The sequence below is a fragment of the Nelumbo lutea genome, chromosome 4 (assembly GCF_056320005.1).
Source record: "Nelumbo lutea isolate HS-2025 chromosome 4, American lotus-T2T, whole genome shotgun sequence".
NCBI lineage: Eukaryota > Viridiplantae > Streptophyta > Magnoliopsida > Proteales > Nelumbonaceae > Nelumbo > Nelumbo lutea.
This window is the reverse complement of record NC_142687.1, coordinates 23,594,721-23,614,161: the sequence shown is the minus strand read 5'-3', so window position 1 is coordinate 23,614,161 and position 19,441 is coordinate 23,594,721. Positions and strand designations below refer to the sequence as shown.

Genomic DNA, 19,441 nt, shown 5'->3' with positions numbered 1-19,441 from the left:
TACAATGGGAATGTAGAAAATTTACAATACATATCAAGAGTTACAGTTCATGAAAAGAGTTTCAAGTTCAAACAAAAGAATTGTACGATATTCCCGTGAAAGCTATATGAACTGACAGCCAAGAACCGAGTTCCCCATTTCCCTTCCTCTTGGGTCTTGATCACGTCAGAGCCGAGCAGTTCAGTTCTTATCTTCAAAGATACAAGAATTTCTGTCACCCTAAATGGTCCCAAAAGGCTTCATACTCCATGCTACTTTACCTCTTTTACAAGGCAGATCAGAGCCCATGGCGAGAGCTATAAAATCAGTAGTACAAGAGAGGAAACCAGGCAGAGCCCCTGGGAAATCTAGCAATGTAACGGTCCATTGCAATTGTAGTGATTACCCACTTCATAATGTAAGTAACTATGCTCATTTTAAGAACAGTTACCAACACGTGGGATCACTTGAATTTGTATGAAAAGTGATGGAGCGCAATACGGTCGGTCTTAGCTATCAACGATTTTGCCTCTGATTAGAGCAACGGGGAGCATGAAACGGAGAAGATGAGGGAACTCCGGGGGGGACCCGATGAGATAACTCCGAAGCTCAGGTTAGTATTCTCTCAAAAGCAAAGTAAAGACCAGATGGCGCAAAGTTCACATACCTTGTTGTTGGGGGTAGGGGGCCTTTCATAACCACTTCGTGCACTCGCTCCGAGGCCTCTGTCAGGTCGGGTATGAATACCTCTGTTTCTGCCGGTTCGGGTGTCATCCTTTCTGCTGGGACAGAACCGCCACTGCTCCTTGTCGGAGCCGTCTCTGTAACTGGAGATGGCAGTGTCAAGTGGCGGTGGCAGGTGGCCATTTGAAGTTTGGCATCCTGGAGGCGAAATGTTGGAGTGGTGAGCGAGGTGAAGTCTAGAGTTCGGAGGTATGTCCTGTCTTACCATAGTGCAGGCCAGTTCGGTGAGGTGTGTCCCGAACTGCCATAAGGCAAGCCGGTTCGGTGAGGTATGTCCCGAACTGCTATAAGGCAGGCCAGTTCAGTGAGGTGTGTCCCGAACTGCTATAAGGCAGGCCAGTTCGGGTTACTGTCCTTTGAGTGGCTTGGGGCCTAAGGGAGAGTTTGGGCTCCTAGTTGGGAGTTCGGACTGCTGGTAGGGGAGTTCGGTCCGCTGGTTCCTCCCCTTGATGCTCGCGCCTTAGGCGTGTTTTTGTGTCAAGCTGTTGCCTTTGCCACGTGTTGTGTAACTATGAGGTCAGGCCAAATCTTCCTTCATCAATTGCCCCCACTCCTCGCGCCAAAGGTCTTGCCCTAGCGCGGGGAGTTTGCGAGGTGGTAGGTGGATTTGTCTCGTTCTTCGAATCTTGATAGCGCGAGGTGCTTTTGTTAGGGTTCTTCGGTTTTCTGGAGTGTCTACCTACTTACAAATGCTGACAGACATGGCGGCGTGCGTTTATTTCAAATTTCAAATAAGCACGCCGCTGGGAGACGTGACAGCAGGTCTTTTGATTTTGAAAAAAGCGCGCCACTACCGTTTTGAAGAGACGTGCGCTGGCAGTTGTCAGTTACAGAAAGACGTGCATGGCGCATTGTCAGTTTCAGAAAGACGTGCGCCGGCGCATCGTCAGTTTCAGAGGGACGTGTGCCAATCACGTCTCGGTCTCAGAAGACGAACAGTCAGCGCGAATGCGGGCCGTCGGATTGGCTTTGATCTGCACTGTTGGTTCTTGATTACTGTGTCTATAAATAGTAGGGGACCCCAGTCGATTTGTCACTTCTGCGATTTGCTTCTTGAGCTCGTGTCCAACTTTTCAGCTCGCGTCCAGGCTTGTTATTTCGCCTCCAAGGTTTTCTTGCTTGTTTCAGTTTCCGGAGCCTTCAAAACTTTTTTCGGGTGAGTACTTTCTTGAATCCACCTTTTCTCCTCGATGTCTAGCTTGGATAGCTCAGACGATTCTTCGAGTAGGTCTGATGTAGGTCCTACGAACCGAGTCTCATCCCCCGATGGCCTTAGTGATCCTGAGGTGGAACTTGAGGACAAATTTGAACCCGTAGGCCAAGCCGCTTTGGGCAATTTGGCGATTACCTCTCGTTGAGGTCGGATGCTAGATAGGTTTGGTCCTTCGACCATGATGCCCAAGGAGCTCCAATCTCTTATTATTTCTTACAATTTGCCTAGCGGGTATGCCTATTTCATTCCTTCGGGTAGCTTTCCTTGGGAACACGGTCCTGATGAGATCGTGATATTTCGGGAGCAGCTTGCTGCGGGGCTGCGATTGCCTTTCCACCCCCTTCTCGTCGAGGTCATAAACCACTTCGCCATTACTGTTGGCCAGCTTCATCCGAACTCCATTCGGAATTTGGTGGGGGCAACCTCCCTTTTTTGCGAACAGGGCTTCCCTTTAGACTTGGAGATATTCTCCTCCATTTTAATGCTCAAGAAACAAGAAGGTTCTCTTCCCGAGAGAAGGCGGGCATATTACCTGTCTCCTCGCCCGGGTTTTAAGCTTCTGCACGAACTTCCCAACAAGGTCCCAGCGTGGAAGCGGGACTACTTCGGGGTGCTAAGTGCACAAGGGTGGCATTTTCAGACCAGGTGGGGGGAGGTCGTTCCTGATTCTGGTGTCACTCTCGATAAAGAGACGGTGAAGGGCCTCTGGCAATGGGCAAAGCACAGGTTAAAATGCCATCAGTACCTAACAGAGGCCAAGCTTATTGCGGTCGGCCTGAGTTCGGGTAGGTTCCTTGCTCAAAGGTTTCTTGTTCGTTTTGTTCCTTCGTTTTTTCTGATGCTGAACTCTTTTCTGCAGGTGTAATGGACTCAAAGAGGACTCATGGGGGGTGCCTGTTCCAAGGCATGAAGAGGAGGAAGCAGGTCGCCAAGCGAACTCGTACCAAGCTGCCCCAAGATGAGGAGCCTCAAGTTCCAGACCACAAGTCAAAGGATCTGCCCAGGGAGCCCGAGGTGGCTCCTTCAATGCAGGAAGCAGCAGGGGCCCCTTACGCCGAGACCACTCACACGGGTGCTCCCGCCTACTCTAGTGCTCCTGCTTACTCTGGGTTCGCTCATACACGAGCTAGGCCCTCGGGCTCGGGAGCTTAAGGGGAGTTCAGGAGCGTGTTGTCGCCGAACTACGCTCTTCAGAAGAGTAGGGAGGCCACTTTCCCCAAGGAGATCGCGGCGTGGACCGGTCTTCCCTTGAACCAGGTCACTTGTCGTACTCATGCTATGGTGGTGAGTCAAATTTCGTCTGCCCTCTTTATTTTCTATCCTTCTAGTTGTCGTTAATCACTTGTTTCTTTTGGTAGGTGAACTCTTCTATTCACGCCTTAGCGGCCCAGGTGGAGAGGAGTTCAAGGCAGGCGCGAGCTGCCGAAGAGGCTTTTCGTGCCGCTGAGGCGAATACCCGAGCTGTTGAGGCGGCTGCTCATGCTGCCGAAGAGGTTGCCCGTGTTGCTATGGCCAGGCAGGCGATGTCTCAACGGGATGCTGAGGCCATGGGGGTAGTCGTGAAGCATATGGCAGACCTGAGGCTGGACCTGCAACATCAGGTTGAATATCTTCATGAGGACATCAGGGAGAAAAACGTAGATCTTTTCCCAAGGTATCGAAGATGCCAAGAAGAAGGTTGTTGAGGACTACATCGCCTCGCCGCGTTTTGACAACCTGATGGTGGATTCTTACAAAAGGGGGTTCAAACTGAGCCAGTGGACAATCCAAAACACGTACCCCGACCTCGATATTAGTTCCATATCCACTTCGCGTATAACTCAAGAGATGGCCAACACTGCTAATGGCGAGCTAGATTCCGAGGGCGAGGCAGGGCCTTCGGGTGTCGTTGAAGTGCCTTCTGATGGGGAAGAAGTAGCTCCGGGCTTGTAATTTTTATTTTTAATATATTCTTCCTTTTCTTGTAATGGAATAGACAATCTTTTCGATTAAGTGTTGTTCTCTTTTCTAAACTGATATTTTGTCGAACTGATAATATGCCCAATCTGTTTCTTGCTCGGGTTATTGCACTCGCGCGACCTGTTTCGGTGTTTAATACTTAGTCTCTGCTTCACTTTAGTCTTTTGACTGGTATTTTTCCAAACTGATAATATGCCCAACTTTTCTTTGCTTGCCTGTGCCGAGGTTCCACTTGTTAGCACGGCATCCTGGCCCTTAGGCTCTTGTAGCAATTTCGTCCACTCCGCTTGGCGGTTTATAGGTAGTATCGCCTTAAGTTAACGATGTTCCACACTCGGGGTACTTGTTTGCCTTCTAAGGTTTCGAGCTCGTATGCCCCCCCGAGCGCTCTCTTTACTCTGTAGGGCCCTTCCCAATTTGGTCCAAGTTTGCCCACATCGGGTTCGGCCACCATAATCTTACAGAGAACCAGGTCACCGACTCGAAAGCTTTGCTTCTTTACTCTGGCGTTGTAGTACCGAGCTACCTGCTGCTGATAGGCCACGAGGTCTCTTACCTCATCCCGTAGGTCGAGGTTGGTACGTAACTCGTCTTCGTTCGTCTGATTGTCATATGTTTCTAGTCGTAGTGTAGGTACTTCGATTTCCGCTGGGATTACCGCTTCTATGCCGTAGGTGAGGTTGAAGGGGGTCTCTCCCATGGTGGTTTTTTCTGTAGTTCGGTGAGCCCATAAAACACTTGGTAGCTCTTCCGCCCACAACCCTTTAGCTTGGTCTAGATGTGCTTTCAGTCCGCGCAGGATGGCTCTGTTCATTACTTCTGTCTGACCGTTTGCCTACGGGTGCGCGACCGATGTGAAGTTCTACCGAATTCTCATACTCTGGCACCATTCTTGGAACTTGATATCCTCGAACTGTTTGCCATTGTCGGGGATCAGTACCCGAGCTAACCCGAAACGACATACTATGTTTTTCCAAAAGAAATTCTGTATGTTTCGGGCTGTAACTGTTGCCAGAGGTTCGGCTTCTATCCATTTGTGAAGTAATCTACTGCCACCACTAGGAACTTTCTCCCACCTGTTGTTGGCGGGAATGGCCCCAGGAGGTCGACGCCCCATTGTGCAAAGGGCCATGAGCTGGCGAGGTATTTGAGGTTGGAAGCAGGCTGATGGTGGATATTGGTGTGCTTCTAACACCTGTCGCATTTTCTGACGAGGTCGACGGCTTCTGCCTTCATCGTTGGCCAGTAGTATCATTGTCGAAGTGCTTTTTGGGTGAGTGCTCTGCCCCCCAGGTGTCCGCCGCACAAACCTTCATGAGTGTCACGGAGTACGAGCTCGGCTTCGGCAGGTCACAGGCAACGCAAGTAGGGAGCGTGTAGGACCATCGGTACAACCGTTCGTCTATTATGACGTATTTGGCTGCCTGGCGCTACACCCTCATGGCTGCATTACGGTCCGCAAGGAGGGTTCCATCTAGCAAGAAGCTCGCGAATGGGTCAATCCAGCTCAGCTCTACTTCAAGGACGGGAGCGACCTCTGCCCCACCGAGAATGCTAGGCCGAGGTAAGTCCTCTATGTACACGGTTCTCATGGTGTTGTGACTTGTGCTGGCTAACCGGGACAGAGCGTCGGCCTCAGTGTTCTCTGACCTCGGGATTTGCCTAATAAAGTGTGACTAGAAGTTGAGTAGGGCCTCTTTTACTTTCGCTAAGTATGCAATCATGGAGAGCTCGCGTGCTTCGTACTCGCCCGTAACCTGGTTGACCACGAGCTGGGAATCACTGCAGATGACTATGTGCTTTGTTCTTACCTTTTGCACTAGGTCCAGCCCGGCTATCAGTGCTTCGTACTCTGCCTCGTTGTTGGATGCCGCAAACTCAAAGCTTAGTGCATATTCCAACTTTATGCCACCCGGGCCGCATAAGATTATTCCAGCCCCGCTGCCCTACTGGTTCGAGGAGCCATCTACGTGAAGGATCCAGGGCTCCTCATCCCAGTTCGCGCTTGGCCTGACAAGGAGAGATGCCATACTGACTGCTACTTCATGGGGTTCAGACTCTATTGGCTTGGGAGCTCCGGGTTCACCCGAACTAGGGATCTCGGGCTCAACCTGCTCAGGGGCTTCGAGGCTGAATGTGCACTCGGTGATAAAATCCGCTATGGCTTGGGCCTTAATGGCGGTCCGTGATTTGTACTGGAGGTCGTACTCGCTGAGCTCGATGGCCCACTTCGTCAGCCGACCGGAAACCTCAGGCTTGAGCAAGACTTGTCTCAGAGGTATATCAGTCAAGACGACGACGGTGTGAGCTTGGAAGTATGGGCGGAGTTTTCGAGGTGAAATCACCAGTGCGTACGCTATTTTTTCTATCTGCGGGTATCTCGTCTCTACTCCCTGCAGAATTTTACTAACATAATAGACGGGCCGCTAGACACGACCTACTTCCTTTATTAGTACCGAACTGACCACATCGTCGCTCGCCAAGAGGTACAGTTCTAAGACCTCGCCCTCCTTGGGTCTGGCTAAGGTTGGCACAGTGGCGAGGTAGGTTTTTAGCTCGTCTAACGCGAGCTGGCAATATCGGGTTCATTCGAACCCTTTGCCTTTGATTGCCTTAAAGAAAGGCAGGCAACGGTCTGCCGATTTGGACATGAAACGGCTCAGAGAGGCTATGCGGCCGTTTAGCCTCTAAACCTCTTTTACTTTTCAGGGTGGTCTCATATCTAGGATGGCCTTTATCTTGTCCGGGTTGGCCTCAATACCGCGCCGGTTGACAATGTATCCTAGGAACTTACCCGAGGTGACATCGAAGACACAATTGTTTGGGTTCAGTCTCATTCTATACTGACGCAGAATTTGGAAGACATAATCTAAGTCTTTTATTAATTCCTGTGAGAACTGTGTTTTGACGACCATGTCGTCTACATAACATTCTATTTTTGTGCCAATTAAGGGCCGAAAAAACTTATTTACAAGTCTTTGGAAGGTCGCCCCAGCATTCTTTAGTCTGAAGGGCATGACCTTGTAACAGTACAGGCCGAACTCGGTTATGAAGCTGGTTTTTACCTTGTCGGACTGGTCCATCTTGATTTGGTTGTAACCTGAGTAGGCATCCAGGAAGCTTAGCAGCTCATGTCCCGAGGTCGCGTCCACTAGGCGGTCAATTCGGGGCAGGGGGAAGCAGTCTTTTGGGCAAGCTCGGTTCAGGTCGGTGCAGTCGACACACATGCGCCACTTGTCATTTGCTTTTTTCACTAGCACTGGGTTGGTTACCGAGCTCGGGTAATGAACTTCCCTTATGAAGTCCGCTGCGATGAGCTTTTCGACTTCTTCGTCGATCGCCCTCCGACGCTCTGGGGCTAAGTTGCATTTCTTGTGTCTAATGGGTCTGACTATAGGATCAGTGTTGAGTTTGTGAGTTATAAGGCCAGGGTCGATATCGGGCATATCCACTACGGACCATGCAAAATATCTAAATTTTGAAGTAAGAAACTCACCAATTCAGTTCGTAGAGGCTCCTTGACGGAAGCACCGATCTGTAGCGTTCGCGCCGGATCTATAGCCGAGGTCGGGACCACGACTGTTTCCTCAGTGGGCGAAGCTCATTCCTTGCCCTGCTCCGTAGGCCGCTCCAGTTCAAGGTCGTCGGCTGCCTTGGTTTTTCCCTTTAGGGCTGCAACATAGCATTTGCGAGACTTAAGCTGGTCGCCCGCGCTACCCCCACACCGAAGTTCGTGGGGAACTTCATTGCCAGATAGTAGGTGGAGACCACTGCCCGCAGAATATGCGTAATTGTTCACCTTATTATGGCGTTGTATGGGAAAGGGGTCGCGACCACCAGGAAATCGTGGATGAGTCTTACCGCGCAAGGCCATGTGTCGACTTCCACAGGTACTGTTATCTTCCCCAGGGGCCTGACTTCCTCTCCGTTGAATCCCACCAGAGGAGTGTGCGCGGGCTTCAACTCGCTTCTTTGCAACTGTAGTTGGTCAAACACCGATTTGAAGAGGATGTTCGCCGAACTGCCTGAGTCCACAAGTACGCGCCGGACTTCGAAGTCGCTGATCCTTAGTTTTATGACGAGCCCGTCATCGTGGGGATAGTGAACACCTCACGCATCATCTTCTATGAAAAAGATTAGTTCTTCCGTCTTCGGCCTCTTTGGAGGGTTCTGCTCCTCTCGGGCCACCTTGCGAACTGACGTCCGTGCTGCTACCGAAGTGCAACCTGCTACCACCGAACTGCCCACTATCACGTGGATGGTTCCCCGAACTGGCCTCTCTTCTGGGAGAGGTCGCTGCAAGGCTTCGGTCGGTCTACTGTTGGACTCGGGGGCATCCTTTCCGTGCTCCCCTTGCCGACCTGCTTTATTATTATTGTCATTATGTACAAAATTTCTCAAGTATCTGCGATGGATGAGTCCCTCTATCTTGTCCCGGAGATTATTACATTGTTCGGTACTAAGACCGTGATCTTTATGAAAACTATAGTACATATTTTTATTTCTCTCGTTTGGATTACTCTTTAGGCGAGATGGCCACTTTATGTAGGGGCATCCTTGATTGTCATCAAGATCTCAGTCTGCCTTGTGTTCAACGGTGTGTAATCCATCCGAACTGCTAAGGGAGCTTGGGACGGCTGGCTTGGCTTCGCCTCTCGGGCCTGGCTTCTTCTGTCGCCTGGGTTTGAGGGCTCGCCTTCTCTTTTTCTTTTCTTGACCCCACCTTCGGTTCTTTGGTTGATTTCTTCCTCTGTTCTCATGAACTTGTCCGCGAGCTTGAAGAAATCGGCCACGGTTGCTGGCTGGCTGGCCACCATGTGTCATTTGAATTATTTGTGCGTTACCCCTCTTTTGGTTGATGCGAGCTATACTGCAGGGTCTAACCGTGGTATCTGCAAGCATGTTTCATTGAACTGCTTGATGTAGCTCCGGATGGATTCTCCTTCCCTCTAGATTACCCCGAAGATACTTTCCTTGGTTCTGGTGCACCGCTTGCTGGTAACAAAGTGTGCGGTGAAGATCTGCAGGAACTAGGCCCAGCTTCTTATTGATCCGAGAGCTAGGTTCCGGTACCAGGTGCGGGCCACCCCCCTGAAGGTGGTGGTGAAGGCCACGCACATGCATGACTCACTGGCCCTAGCAAGGTGCATTTGTGACTAGAATGCGTCGACGTGGTCGTTGGGGTCAAAGGACCCATCATACTTGTCCAGAGATGGAAGTTTGAAGTCTCTGGGCATGGGGACTGCCAAAAGTTATAATGAAAGGGGGGAAGGAACTAAGAGAATTGGGACAGTTTTTACTTCGTCTCTTCCTTGCCTCTGAGCTCGGGTAAGACACGGGTAGCAGTTCAACGACTTCATCGGTGCCTTCTTTGAGCGGGCCTGGTGCTGGCGCTGCTGGCCTCCGTGTTGCCGAGCTCGATGGGCCCGAAATGTTGGTCTACTACTAGGGCGCTAAACCGATTCTCCGTGAGTGGGAACTCGGGCTTGGAGCGCCCCTGTGACTTTGTGGGCGAGGTTCCTGACCCGCCTGCGAGCTGCGAGGCGGGGGTAATTTTTCTTTGCTTTCGGCCTGGGGATGAGGCATGGCTATTAGGGGGGTTCTGGGGTTGGGAAGCTTCTCCTCAGTGAGGTCATCCACCTTGAGGGGAGGCCTTAACTGGCTTCGAAACAGGGTGTCGGGGGGGAAGTAGTGACTGGTTTAGGGGTAGCTTAGGGAACTGCTGTTGATAATGGTATTGGGAGAGGTGGTGTAGTACCTGGTGTTGCTGAAGTTGGTGCTGCTGGAATTGTTGCATTTGGGCTTGCATTGCATTAGGTCGTCCAGCTGGTTCTGACGGGTCACCAGTGGTACAACAGTTGGTTCAATGAAGTTTGTTTCAATAGAGAGTGGAAGAGGGGTGTTTAACGAAGGAATTGATGAAGGAAGGTTCAGGGGCGCCACTGCTTGTGGCATATTCAAACTAGGAATCCCATCCACTGAAAGAGGGATGGTGAACTGCACAATGCACACCACGGGAACTTGGAGTTGCTCTCCACTGTGGTCGTTTCTGTGCCACGTCCGGCGTTGTTGGAGGAAGCTATGGGTGTTGAGTTTTTAGAAAAAGGGTAGGTAAGAGAGGTAAGAGGGATTTAGAGGGAGGCTTTTAGAAGCGTTCCTACAGACGACGTCAATTAATGGAGCGTAATCCGATCGGTCTTAGTTGTCAACGATTTTGCCTCTGACTGGAGCAATGGGGAACCTGAAACGGAGAATATGAGGGAACTCTGGGGGGAACCCGGTGAGATAACTCCAAAGCTCAAGTTAGTATTCTCTCAAAGGCAAAGTAAAGACCAAATGGCGCAAAGTTCACATACCTTGTTGTTGGGGGTAGGGGGCCTTTCATAACCACTTCGCGCACTCGCTCCGAGGCCTCTGTCAGGTCGGGTATGATTACCTCTGTTTCTACCGGTTCAGGTGTCATCTTTTCTGTTGGGACAAAACCGCCACTGCTCCTTGTCGGAGCCATCTCTATAACTGGAGATGGCGGTGTCAGGTGGTGGTGGCAGGTATCCGTTTGAAGTGCGGCCGTCAAGCGTCAGATCCCAAGTCAGTCAGGTGCGCCGCCCCTGGGTACGAACTTCCTTGGTGTCAGGCATGGTACGGTTTGTTCAGTTTGGCATCCTAGAGGCGAAGTGTTGGAGTGGTGAGCGAGGTGAAGTCTTGAGTTCGGAGGTATGTCCTGTCTTGCCATAGTGCAAGCCAGTTCGGTGAAGTGTGTCCCGAATTGCCATAAGGCAGGCCAGTTCGGTGAGGTATATCCCGAACTGCTATAAGGCAAGCCAGTTCAGTGAGGTGTATCCCGAACTGCTATAAGGCAGGCCAGTTCGGATTACTGTCCTTTGAGTGGCTTGGGACCTAAAGGAGAGTTCGGACTCCTAGTAGGGAGTTTGGACTATTGGTAGGGGAGTTCGATCTGCTGGTTCTTCCCCTTGGTGCTCGTGCCTCAGACATGATTTTGTGCTAAACTATTGCCTTTACCACGTGTTGCATAACTATGAGGTCGGGCAAAATCAGAGAAATAGAACCTTTTAGAGATCCTAATATGGTGCCATGGAATAACTGAATTGCCACAGCGAGGGCGTGTTGATGAAGATGAAATATACGAGTCTAAAGCGCTGAAACAATTTCTCACAATCACCCAAAAATCTGCATAACAGTACAGGAAAAAAAGTTTCATTGATTGGAGGAAATAAGCAATGTTAAGTTAGACACATACGTGTCGCTATATCAAAAATCAAAACAAAAGGAAAAGTTCCCGGGTACGGATCTGTTCTAGAGGAGCCTTGACATGCTGACACAATTGAATCAGTCCAAATATGAACATACTGAAAGTACAGAAACAGTATTAAGATAGATCAGATAACCATGCACAGATAATACAAAAATGAATGCCGAGAGAAGCTATGCAGCTTTGGTGATGGTGGTGGTGGTGGCGGTTCTGCTGCTTATTATGGTTTTGGTGTGTACTTGTTTTCCATTCTTTTCCTTTTCTTCGCAGATGAAGATCAGAAGTCACTGTGACATTGGCCAGAGGGTTAGAATGAATGCATGATGAAGTGGGATCACAAACCAACGTCTGGGGGTTCAGCTTTCATGGACTTTACCTCTCACTCTCAGCTAGCTGGCACCTTGGATGGGTAAGTAACAGTATTTCTCCTGTTACACATGGCAAGCATAAAGAAAATGCCTCAGAAATGGCATTGCAATTCCATCCTCAAGTAGAATATATATTTTCTTAATTAAATGAACATTCATACTAATTAAACTGACGGTGCCACCAAAGGGAATTTTAATCCTTATTATCTCAATCTTTATTTGAAAATTAATTAACACAGAAACACTTGACATGGGCACATGGTGAGAGTGCAGCATCTCTAATCCTACTTGCAAATGTATGGTTTGCATCTCCTTTGCCTCCAAATGGTGTATACAGTACAATGTACATCCCTATTTTTCTCTTAAGGCTGCCTTTTTTAAGCCTGCACTCGGTTTCTCTTAAGGCTGCCTCCAAATGGTGTATACAGTACATGATCTCGAACTCGTAGCAGAGAGCTGGGATCAAATTGCACTGCCACAAATAGACACAAGGTATAAACGTTCACGCTTGGTGAGTTGGTGGGTTACCCATGGGTCAGAGCTGGGGGCCTCTGAAATATGAAGAGAAATTGCCTGAACTTAACCATGAGGGCAGCACTAGAGAGAGTCTGCTGTAGTGGCTATTGGAAGGGTAGAAGCGTCCCTTCCAAATCCAAACTTTGGATCCTTATTGGGCTGCTCTAGAAGTCGTGTTATCTGGAACATGACACAGCGTCGGGGTTTTTTATGGAGTTTTAGACTGAGGGCTAACACTCAGCTCAGGCTATGTTTGTTTGATAGAATACAAGAGACAAACAGAAAATGAGGGTGGGAAGCTCCAACCAAATTTTGTGAAATGCGTTAACTTTTCCACAACTGTTCATCTCTTATCTATCAAACCAAATATAGCTTTAATGTTGCTTTTAAGAACCCTGCCACCAGGACCTTTGAGTGCAGATGGCATATGCAGTCAGCAACCTGCATTCGTTTTAAGTTTTCAGAACGTTGATGTGCCAGAGTCCAAAAGTTGTTAAATTCTAACCATCCAGTCCAAGATGAGTTCACCTACTATTTTAAATCCCATTCATGGCCCGTTTGGGAGGGCTTAACAATGGTTGAGCTGCTACTGGAAGAGGTTTTTCCGGGATGACCAAAATTTTGGCTCTCCGGATGTTTTACTGAACATTGTTTATAGGCTTTCTGGGTGGCCAAAGACCGCCATGTGTAACAGTGTAAGCCCTCCCAAACGGGGGATTCAGTATAGTCATCTAGCTGCATATCCAAGAAAAATTCCATTTCCATCGCATACAATCAGATTGGAGATGTCTGCCACTTGAATAAGCAACAAAATTGCAAGTGAGGCCAAGTTTCCTCGTACAAACAGATGACTAATTTCCAGGTCAACTACAATAGAATCAATCATTATTACCATTGCTAAAATCTACGAGAAGAAGCAGTGAAGAGTTTTGCCTTCACTGGCATCCATAGAACAAAGTAAAAACAAATGTGAGCTTCAGTAATGCCTCAAAAGTCTATCAAACATTACAAACAACAAAACTAACAAAACTAGGCTCTGCTAAGGCCAGTTGCAGAAATACAAACAAAATGCAAACTCAACAGGTTTGATTAATCCAATTTGAAAAGATGCTTCCGTTAAACAAAACAGTGAACCTTTATCCTGCTGCCATTTGGTCCCAACCGGGAGGGACATTATTAGGTACAACCATTTCCAATTACTTAAAAGACCACTAACAGAAAGCTTAGATCTTTAGCTGTTTAGCGATCTTGAACCATTCAGTATGGAAGGATCCCTCTACATCAATCCTCTCATAAGTATGGGCTCCAAAATAATCTCTTTGTGCTTGGACCAGATTTGCTGGCAACCTTTCCCTCCTGTAAGTGTCAAAATATGCAAGACTGGATGACATACCCGGGGTGCTGATACCTGAGTTGATAGCAAGGCAGACAACTCTTCGCCAAGCAGATTGTCGCTCAACAATCTCCTTTGCGAATTCTGGGTCCACAAGAAGGTTTGCAAGATCTGTGTTCCTGTCATAGGCTTTCTTAATACGGTCCAAGAAGATAGCACGGATGATGCAACCGCCCTTCCAAATCCTAGCAAGTTCTCCCAATTTCAGGTCCCAACCCTTCTCAATGCTCTTTGCACGGATCAGATTCATACCCTGTGCATAACTGCAAATCTTGGATGCATAAAGAGCTTGCCTCACATCATCTATCAACTTCTGCTTGTCCACAACTTGATCAGTCAAGATGTCACAAACTCCACTTGATTTGAAAACCTTGGCAGCTTCAACCCTTTCTTCCTTTAAACCACTAAGGAACCGTGCATCCAAGGATGATGCTACTGTGGGAGCTGCAACTGATAAATCTGCAGCTTGCTGAACAGTCCATTTACCTGTACCCTTCATTCCAGTCTTGTCTAAAACCTTGTCAACCAAATAGCCATCTCCCTTATCATCTTTAATTCCAAAAATATCAGCAGTGATTTCAATCAAGAAGCTCAAAAGTTCCCCCTTGTTCCACTCTGAGAAAACCTGATGCAACTCCTCATTAGTAAGCTTCCCCACTGATTTCAGTACATCATAGGCCTCTGCAATTAGCTGCATGTCTCCATATTCAATCCCATTGTGAACCATCTTGACAAAATTCCCAGATCCTCCTTTGCCAACATAAGTCACACAGGGACCGCTGTCAGGGACTTGAGCTGCCACTTTGAGAAGAATATCTTCAATGTACTTGTAGGCCTTGAAGGACCCACCAGGCATCAAAGATGGACCATTTCTTGCACCCTCTTCACCACCTGAAACTCCCATTCCCAGATAGAGAAGACCTAATTCAGCCACGGCTTCCTGTCTCCTCTCAGTGTTTTCATACCACTCATTACCACCATCAATTATGCAATCACCTTTCTCCATGTAAACAGAGAGGGTTTTTATGGTTTGGTCGACAGGAGCACCAGCCTTAACAAGCATAATTATAACACGAGGCTTTTGAATAGATTGAACAAAAGCTTCAGGATCATGGAAACCATATAATGGGAGGTTTCCTTCCTGTTTAGCTCGTTCAACGGTCTCATCAACCTTGGAAGTGGTTCGGTTGTACACAGAGATGGGAAATCCTTTCTCAGCAATGTTGAGGGCAAGATTTTGGCCCATAACAGCAAGCCCCGCGAGGCCTATTCTAGTAAGTGGAGCAGCCATTTGCTTTTCCTGTTAGAAGAATGAGATCATCAGGGGGAAAGCTGGCAAAATACTAATCACATGGAAATGAAAACATGGATCCCATGATCTAAAACTAGGACTTGTCAGAATTCTTCAATGAAAAACATAGAGAGAAAGAGAGAGGGAGGCCACACTTTTCTGTTCTTACACAAGAAGTTGTAACTCTAGCAGAATAAATCAGCTTGGGAATCCTTTTTTATTTTTTAATACATACAGTAAAGAAAAGAGTGAAGCTCAAAAATTTTGTGATATCAGACAAGAGGCTGAATGCTTGTTGAGTACTAGAAGAAAGATCGACCACACTGAATGACATGGAATATATGGGATCTAGGGTGAAATCAAGGGAAGAGAAAAATCCCATCACTCACATCACAAAGCAAAGGTAGGACTTCTTACCAAGAATCGCAATGTTCAATGAAATTGTGGTTCTTCTCACAGAAATAAACAAAAAAACAAAAGCTACAGATTCACATTTAGGGAGGAAATCGTGACTCTAACAAATGAAATCTACAAGTAAGTCCTTCTATAAAAGTAACCTGAAAAGAAAATTCAAGATCTTGTAATTTCCATTTTCCACTTTCCAGAGAACAAAAGGTTAATAGATTGGTTTGAATCAAAACAGATCACATTAAAGAACATGTTAACGCAAAAGAAGCGTAGATTCAGGAAAAAAAAAATCACGAGAACATATCCTCTAACTTCATCTAAAATGCAAAACAAAAAGCCTTGCAACTTTTTGATCCTTTTGCCGCAAAAGGTAGGGCTTTTAACGAGGCAAGGAAGAATTACCAGATAATCTAACAGATTCCCAATTTAAAACAAAATAAAGCAAAAGAAAGGGAAGAAGAAAAAGAACCCACTTCAGCAATTCACAAAGAGAACAAACAAATCGAAAGAGAAAAAGAAGAAAATTGCAACAACTAGAGCAAAACCAAGAAAAGAGAAGGAAAAAACCTGTAATGAAGAATCGGAGATTGCTTCAGAAACAAATCGAGTCCCACGATATCGAAGATCTGGATATTGCAGATGAGATAAACAACGAAGGATGAGACCGAATTATAAAGCTCAACAAATTCAAAAGTTGAGAAGATTCGACGCTTTTGCTTGACCGACCCAAGCTCTTCGACAAAGACTTCCCACTTCTTCTCATATATATACACACAGGTCAAATTTGGCTAACCAAATTTCTTGCTTTCCCTCTCCCTTGGCTTCCTCGACGCTAGGCGCTTTCCCACTCGCTCTAAAATCTCATCACTATCCTTATTTCGGCCTGATTCACTAATAGTATTAAGGGGTACTTTAGTAATTTAAAAAATAAACGCGTGTCAACGGTAGGAAGCGAGTGGCAATGAGGCGGCTACGTGTCTAATTGTCGAGACGCTTTTGCATCCAGTGATTTGGGCACCTCTCCTCTCTTATGACTTCTGAGCACATGTAAAGACCCAATTGCCCTTAGTAGTTTGCAGGGAAAAGTGTCGGGAAATAAATGCTTTTAGGAGAGGTAATTCAGTCTTTTCATTGAATAGTTGGATCATGAAAAAGGTAGGTGATACCCAAAGGACAAAAAATGGTTTCTTCGATGTTGGTTGAGGGGGGGTTAGGTGCGGGTGCGAGTGCAATTGCGATGAGTATGAACGTTCGAGATCAAATCATAGCTTAATGGTTAGGTGGCAGAGAGAGGATGTAGTACCGCAGGATCTTTTGAATTACAATGCATCCATCTCATGGTCCGTTCATATGTCCTCTCCGGCTCTCCCCAACCCTCTGATCACCTTTTTGATTGAATGAATAGTGCATCCACAATTCAATTGGGACCGTCCAAATCTATGATAGACAGGGCAAGGGGTGTAAAACGGATCTAAGACTGGTATTTTTGTTTAGACTTCAGATGTATGTCGCAAAACGTGGTCAATTTCAGATTATTTGTATCAAACTACCAACGCGCTTAACAGTTCTATATATTATAAGTTTCGGGGTCGTTGAAATCAAGTGGACCCGACCCATTTGTGAAGTATCTAACAATGGGACGTCACGTGAAGGTTTTTAAAATCCAACTGGGCAACAAATCGTTCAGGGTCCGGTTCCAGAGTTGAACGGTGTTATGGTTCAAACTGAATAGATGGTCCATTCTAATAAAAAAATAAAAAATAAAAAAAGTCAAAATCATTGAACAGTTCGACCTTCCAAGTCAATAGTTTGTTGATCAAATCAGTGGTTTCTTTCTAAAAGATAATTCTGGGGAAAAACGGAATTGGTCTGGCTTTTCCGGTCTAGTCCGGTTTTAAAAATATTGTGTCACTTATTCATAAGCAAAAAATGGATAATTGCAATACTTGAGTATCCTACCCTTAATTCTCAAAATATTGACACTTGGGTTCATTTCTTCATTAAATATTATATAATGCCAAAAATATCCACACTCCCCACGATGATCTGCTCACGTGGACTGAAAATAATAGATCCAATTTTTCCGATGAGAATAGCATTCTCTAGTGGATATCACATCTCCTCCCCACAAGGGATCACCCCACAGCGCTCCACAGCACATCCTGTCGTGTTTAGGAAATATGTCGCATGTTAATGTCTAGTGATGATTTTACTCCATGTACTTTTTCCATTATGTAAAATTTAACTGATGGAATAACATAAGTATCTATTTTAAGAGTTCAAGGTATTCAGGTGTTGCAATTGAAAATTATGAATACCTATCTGTCACTACCTGAAAGTACAGAGAACCTATCTATCTGTATGACAGATGACCCCAATGCCTCGAACATGGGCTCCAACTTCATAACCAGTACTAATTGTTTGAATCAGATCGGACTAAATCGCTAGGATGGATCGAAGCAGCTGCATTTTAAGCTTGAATTTAATTATCATGCTGCTGCTAATAGTTGATGATTTATTGAGCAGTCCATTTATGAACTATCATGACAGATGAAATTGGAACCCAATATTTAAAGCCCATCAAACTGTATTGTTCTGTTTGAAATCTATCTATCAGTTTTACATGAAACTAGTGTCTTTGCTTTAAAGAGCAAATTTGTACAAGTTTTTCCTCGGGCTGCAACTTGTGAAGGTTGGCTCCAGAGCAGGGCCAATCCAGGCCCAACCTAATCTCATTTGGATATTCTGCATCCCCAAGGATCAAGGAGGCTTCATTTTACATAAATTGTGTAATCTGTAAATAGTAAATACCTTTCTGTACTATAATATGAGAAAAATGGGTTCTTACTTTTTGTTTATACTTATGTGGCCAGGGATGTAATGGGCCAGTGAATCACTTCTATTCAACTTACCGAATGATTATATTGGTCTTGGTTATCTGATTTTGCCCTAATTTTCAGCTCATTTAAATTCATGTTCAAACCAGATTTGGGGAATAAACCATTTCAATTCAGATTCAAGGGATTGTGATTCTAATTCCAACTATGAACCAAATAGACCTAAAAACGACTTTAACATTATACTAGTAAGCCATGATACTAGAAAGTGTTTGCCTATGATACTAGAAAGCCATGATGCCAAAGGAACTTGTAACCACTCAATCAATATCATAAAATTAAGGGTAAATTCCAAGTGTTTGCCTATGATACTAGAAAGCCATGATGTCAAAGGAACTTGTAACCACTCCATCAGTATCATAAAATTAAGAGTAAATTACAAAGACCCCCTTATACTTTGTTTTGCAACAAAGACTCCCTTACTATGATCGTAAGACAAAGACCCCCTTTCGTTAGCCTTCCGTCCAAAAAGACAGTATTTTTTAAATTTTTATATTAACCTTCTAACGAGAAAAGCACTGTGCATCTTCTCAACATCACGATACACTAACAACAGGGGTGGATGGGCGGTAAACCCCTCTACCTCACCCTGCTGCTGGTTCAATTCAACTATCGCCGTTGACGTACCATGTAAGTTAGCTCGCTTCATATAGAAAAGGGAAAAAGCCCTAGCTTCCACTTTCTTCAAATCTGAAACTCTGCTAGGCTAGGTCGGGAATGGCTTCTTCGAAAGCCGATTCCCGTTTGAGTCTGGTAATTACTCCAGCTCTAGAGAAGATCATCAAGAACTATTCCTGGAGGAAACACTCCAAGCTAGTTCATGAATGCAAATTTGTAATCGACAAATTAGCTTCTCCCGAAAAGTTTTCTTCTACTCCCGACGATGCTGAACTGGACAGTTCAGTCCCCCGTCCATTGCACGACGGTGGCCCACTTGAATTCTCTCTCGCTGTGGCCGAAACGATTCTCAGTCCCCTGATCGATGCTTGTAGATCAGGAGTTCTTAAGATTGCCTATCCGGCTATTGATTACATCCAGAAGCTGATCACCCATGGCTACATTCGTGGTGAAGCGGATCCTTCTAGAGGGCCTGAATCCAAACTTCTCTCTCGGATGATGGACTCTGTCTGTAAGCTGATCACCCCGCTAGGGAGTCAACACAGCTAGGTTGGCACGGTTCCACCACCTAGTCGGCCACGCACAGTGGGCCGAGCCCACAGAATCTGGCAATAGTCGGCCAACCGACCCACGCTCCAACACTTTTATGCCTCCCGACCAAAGGGAGGATAATTCCGGACCCCTCAGTTGGAGAGGGGGGAACTCTAGACCTCCCATCAGAAGAGAGGAAGAACCAGGATAATCGGAGGACAGCCACTAACTCTCCGAACAACAACACCCATGTC

At 46.5% G+C, this 19,441-nt stretch overlaps 1 protein-coding gene and 1 long non-coding RNA gene across 2 annotated transcripts; both read right to left on the bottom strand.

Moving 5' to 3' along the window:
* Positions 1-11,084: 11,084 nt before the first annotated feature.
* LOC148854630 (uncharacterized) lies at positions 11,085-11,611 on the bottom strand. Its single transcript, XR_016112366.1, has 2 exons — positions 11,542-11,611; positions 11,085-11,452 (listed from the first exon to the last, which is right to left on the bottom strand). It is a non-coding gene; the product is annotated as an uncharacterized LOC148854630 (long non-coding RNA).
* Positions 11,612-13,007: 1,396 nt separating this feature from the next.
* Positions 13,008-16,036, bottom strand: LOC148854629 (6-phosphogluconate dehydrogenase, decarboxylating 2). Its single transcript, XM_088982601.1, has 2 exons — positions 15,709-16,036; positions 13,008-14,742 (listed from the first exon to the last, which is right to left on the bottom strand). The coding sequence occupies exon 2, from the start codon at positions 14,731-14,733 to the stop codon at positions 13,273-13,275; it is 1,461 nt and encodes a 486-aa protein (XP_088838727.1). The 5' UTR covers positions 14,734-14,742; positions 15,709-16,036; the 3' UTR covers positions 13,008-13,272.
* Between the last annotated feature and the right edge of the window lie 3,405 nt (positions 16,037-19,441).

Excerpts from the sequence above, each read along its gene's own strand:
- LOC148854629 (XM_088982601.1), bottom strand. The coding sequence starts at position 14,733 with ATGGCTGCTCCACTTACTAGAATAGGCCTCGCGGGGCTTGCTGTTATG.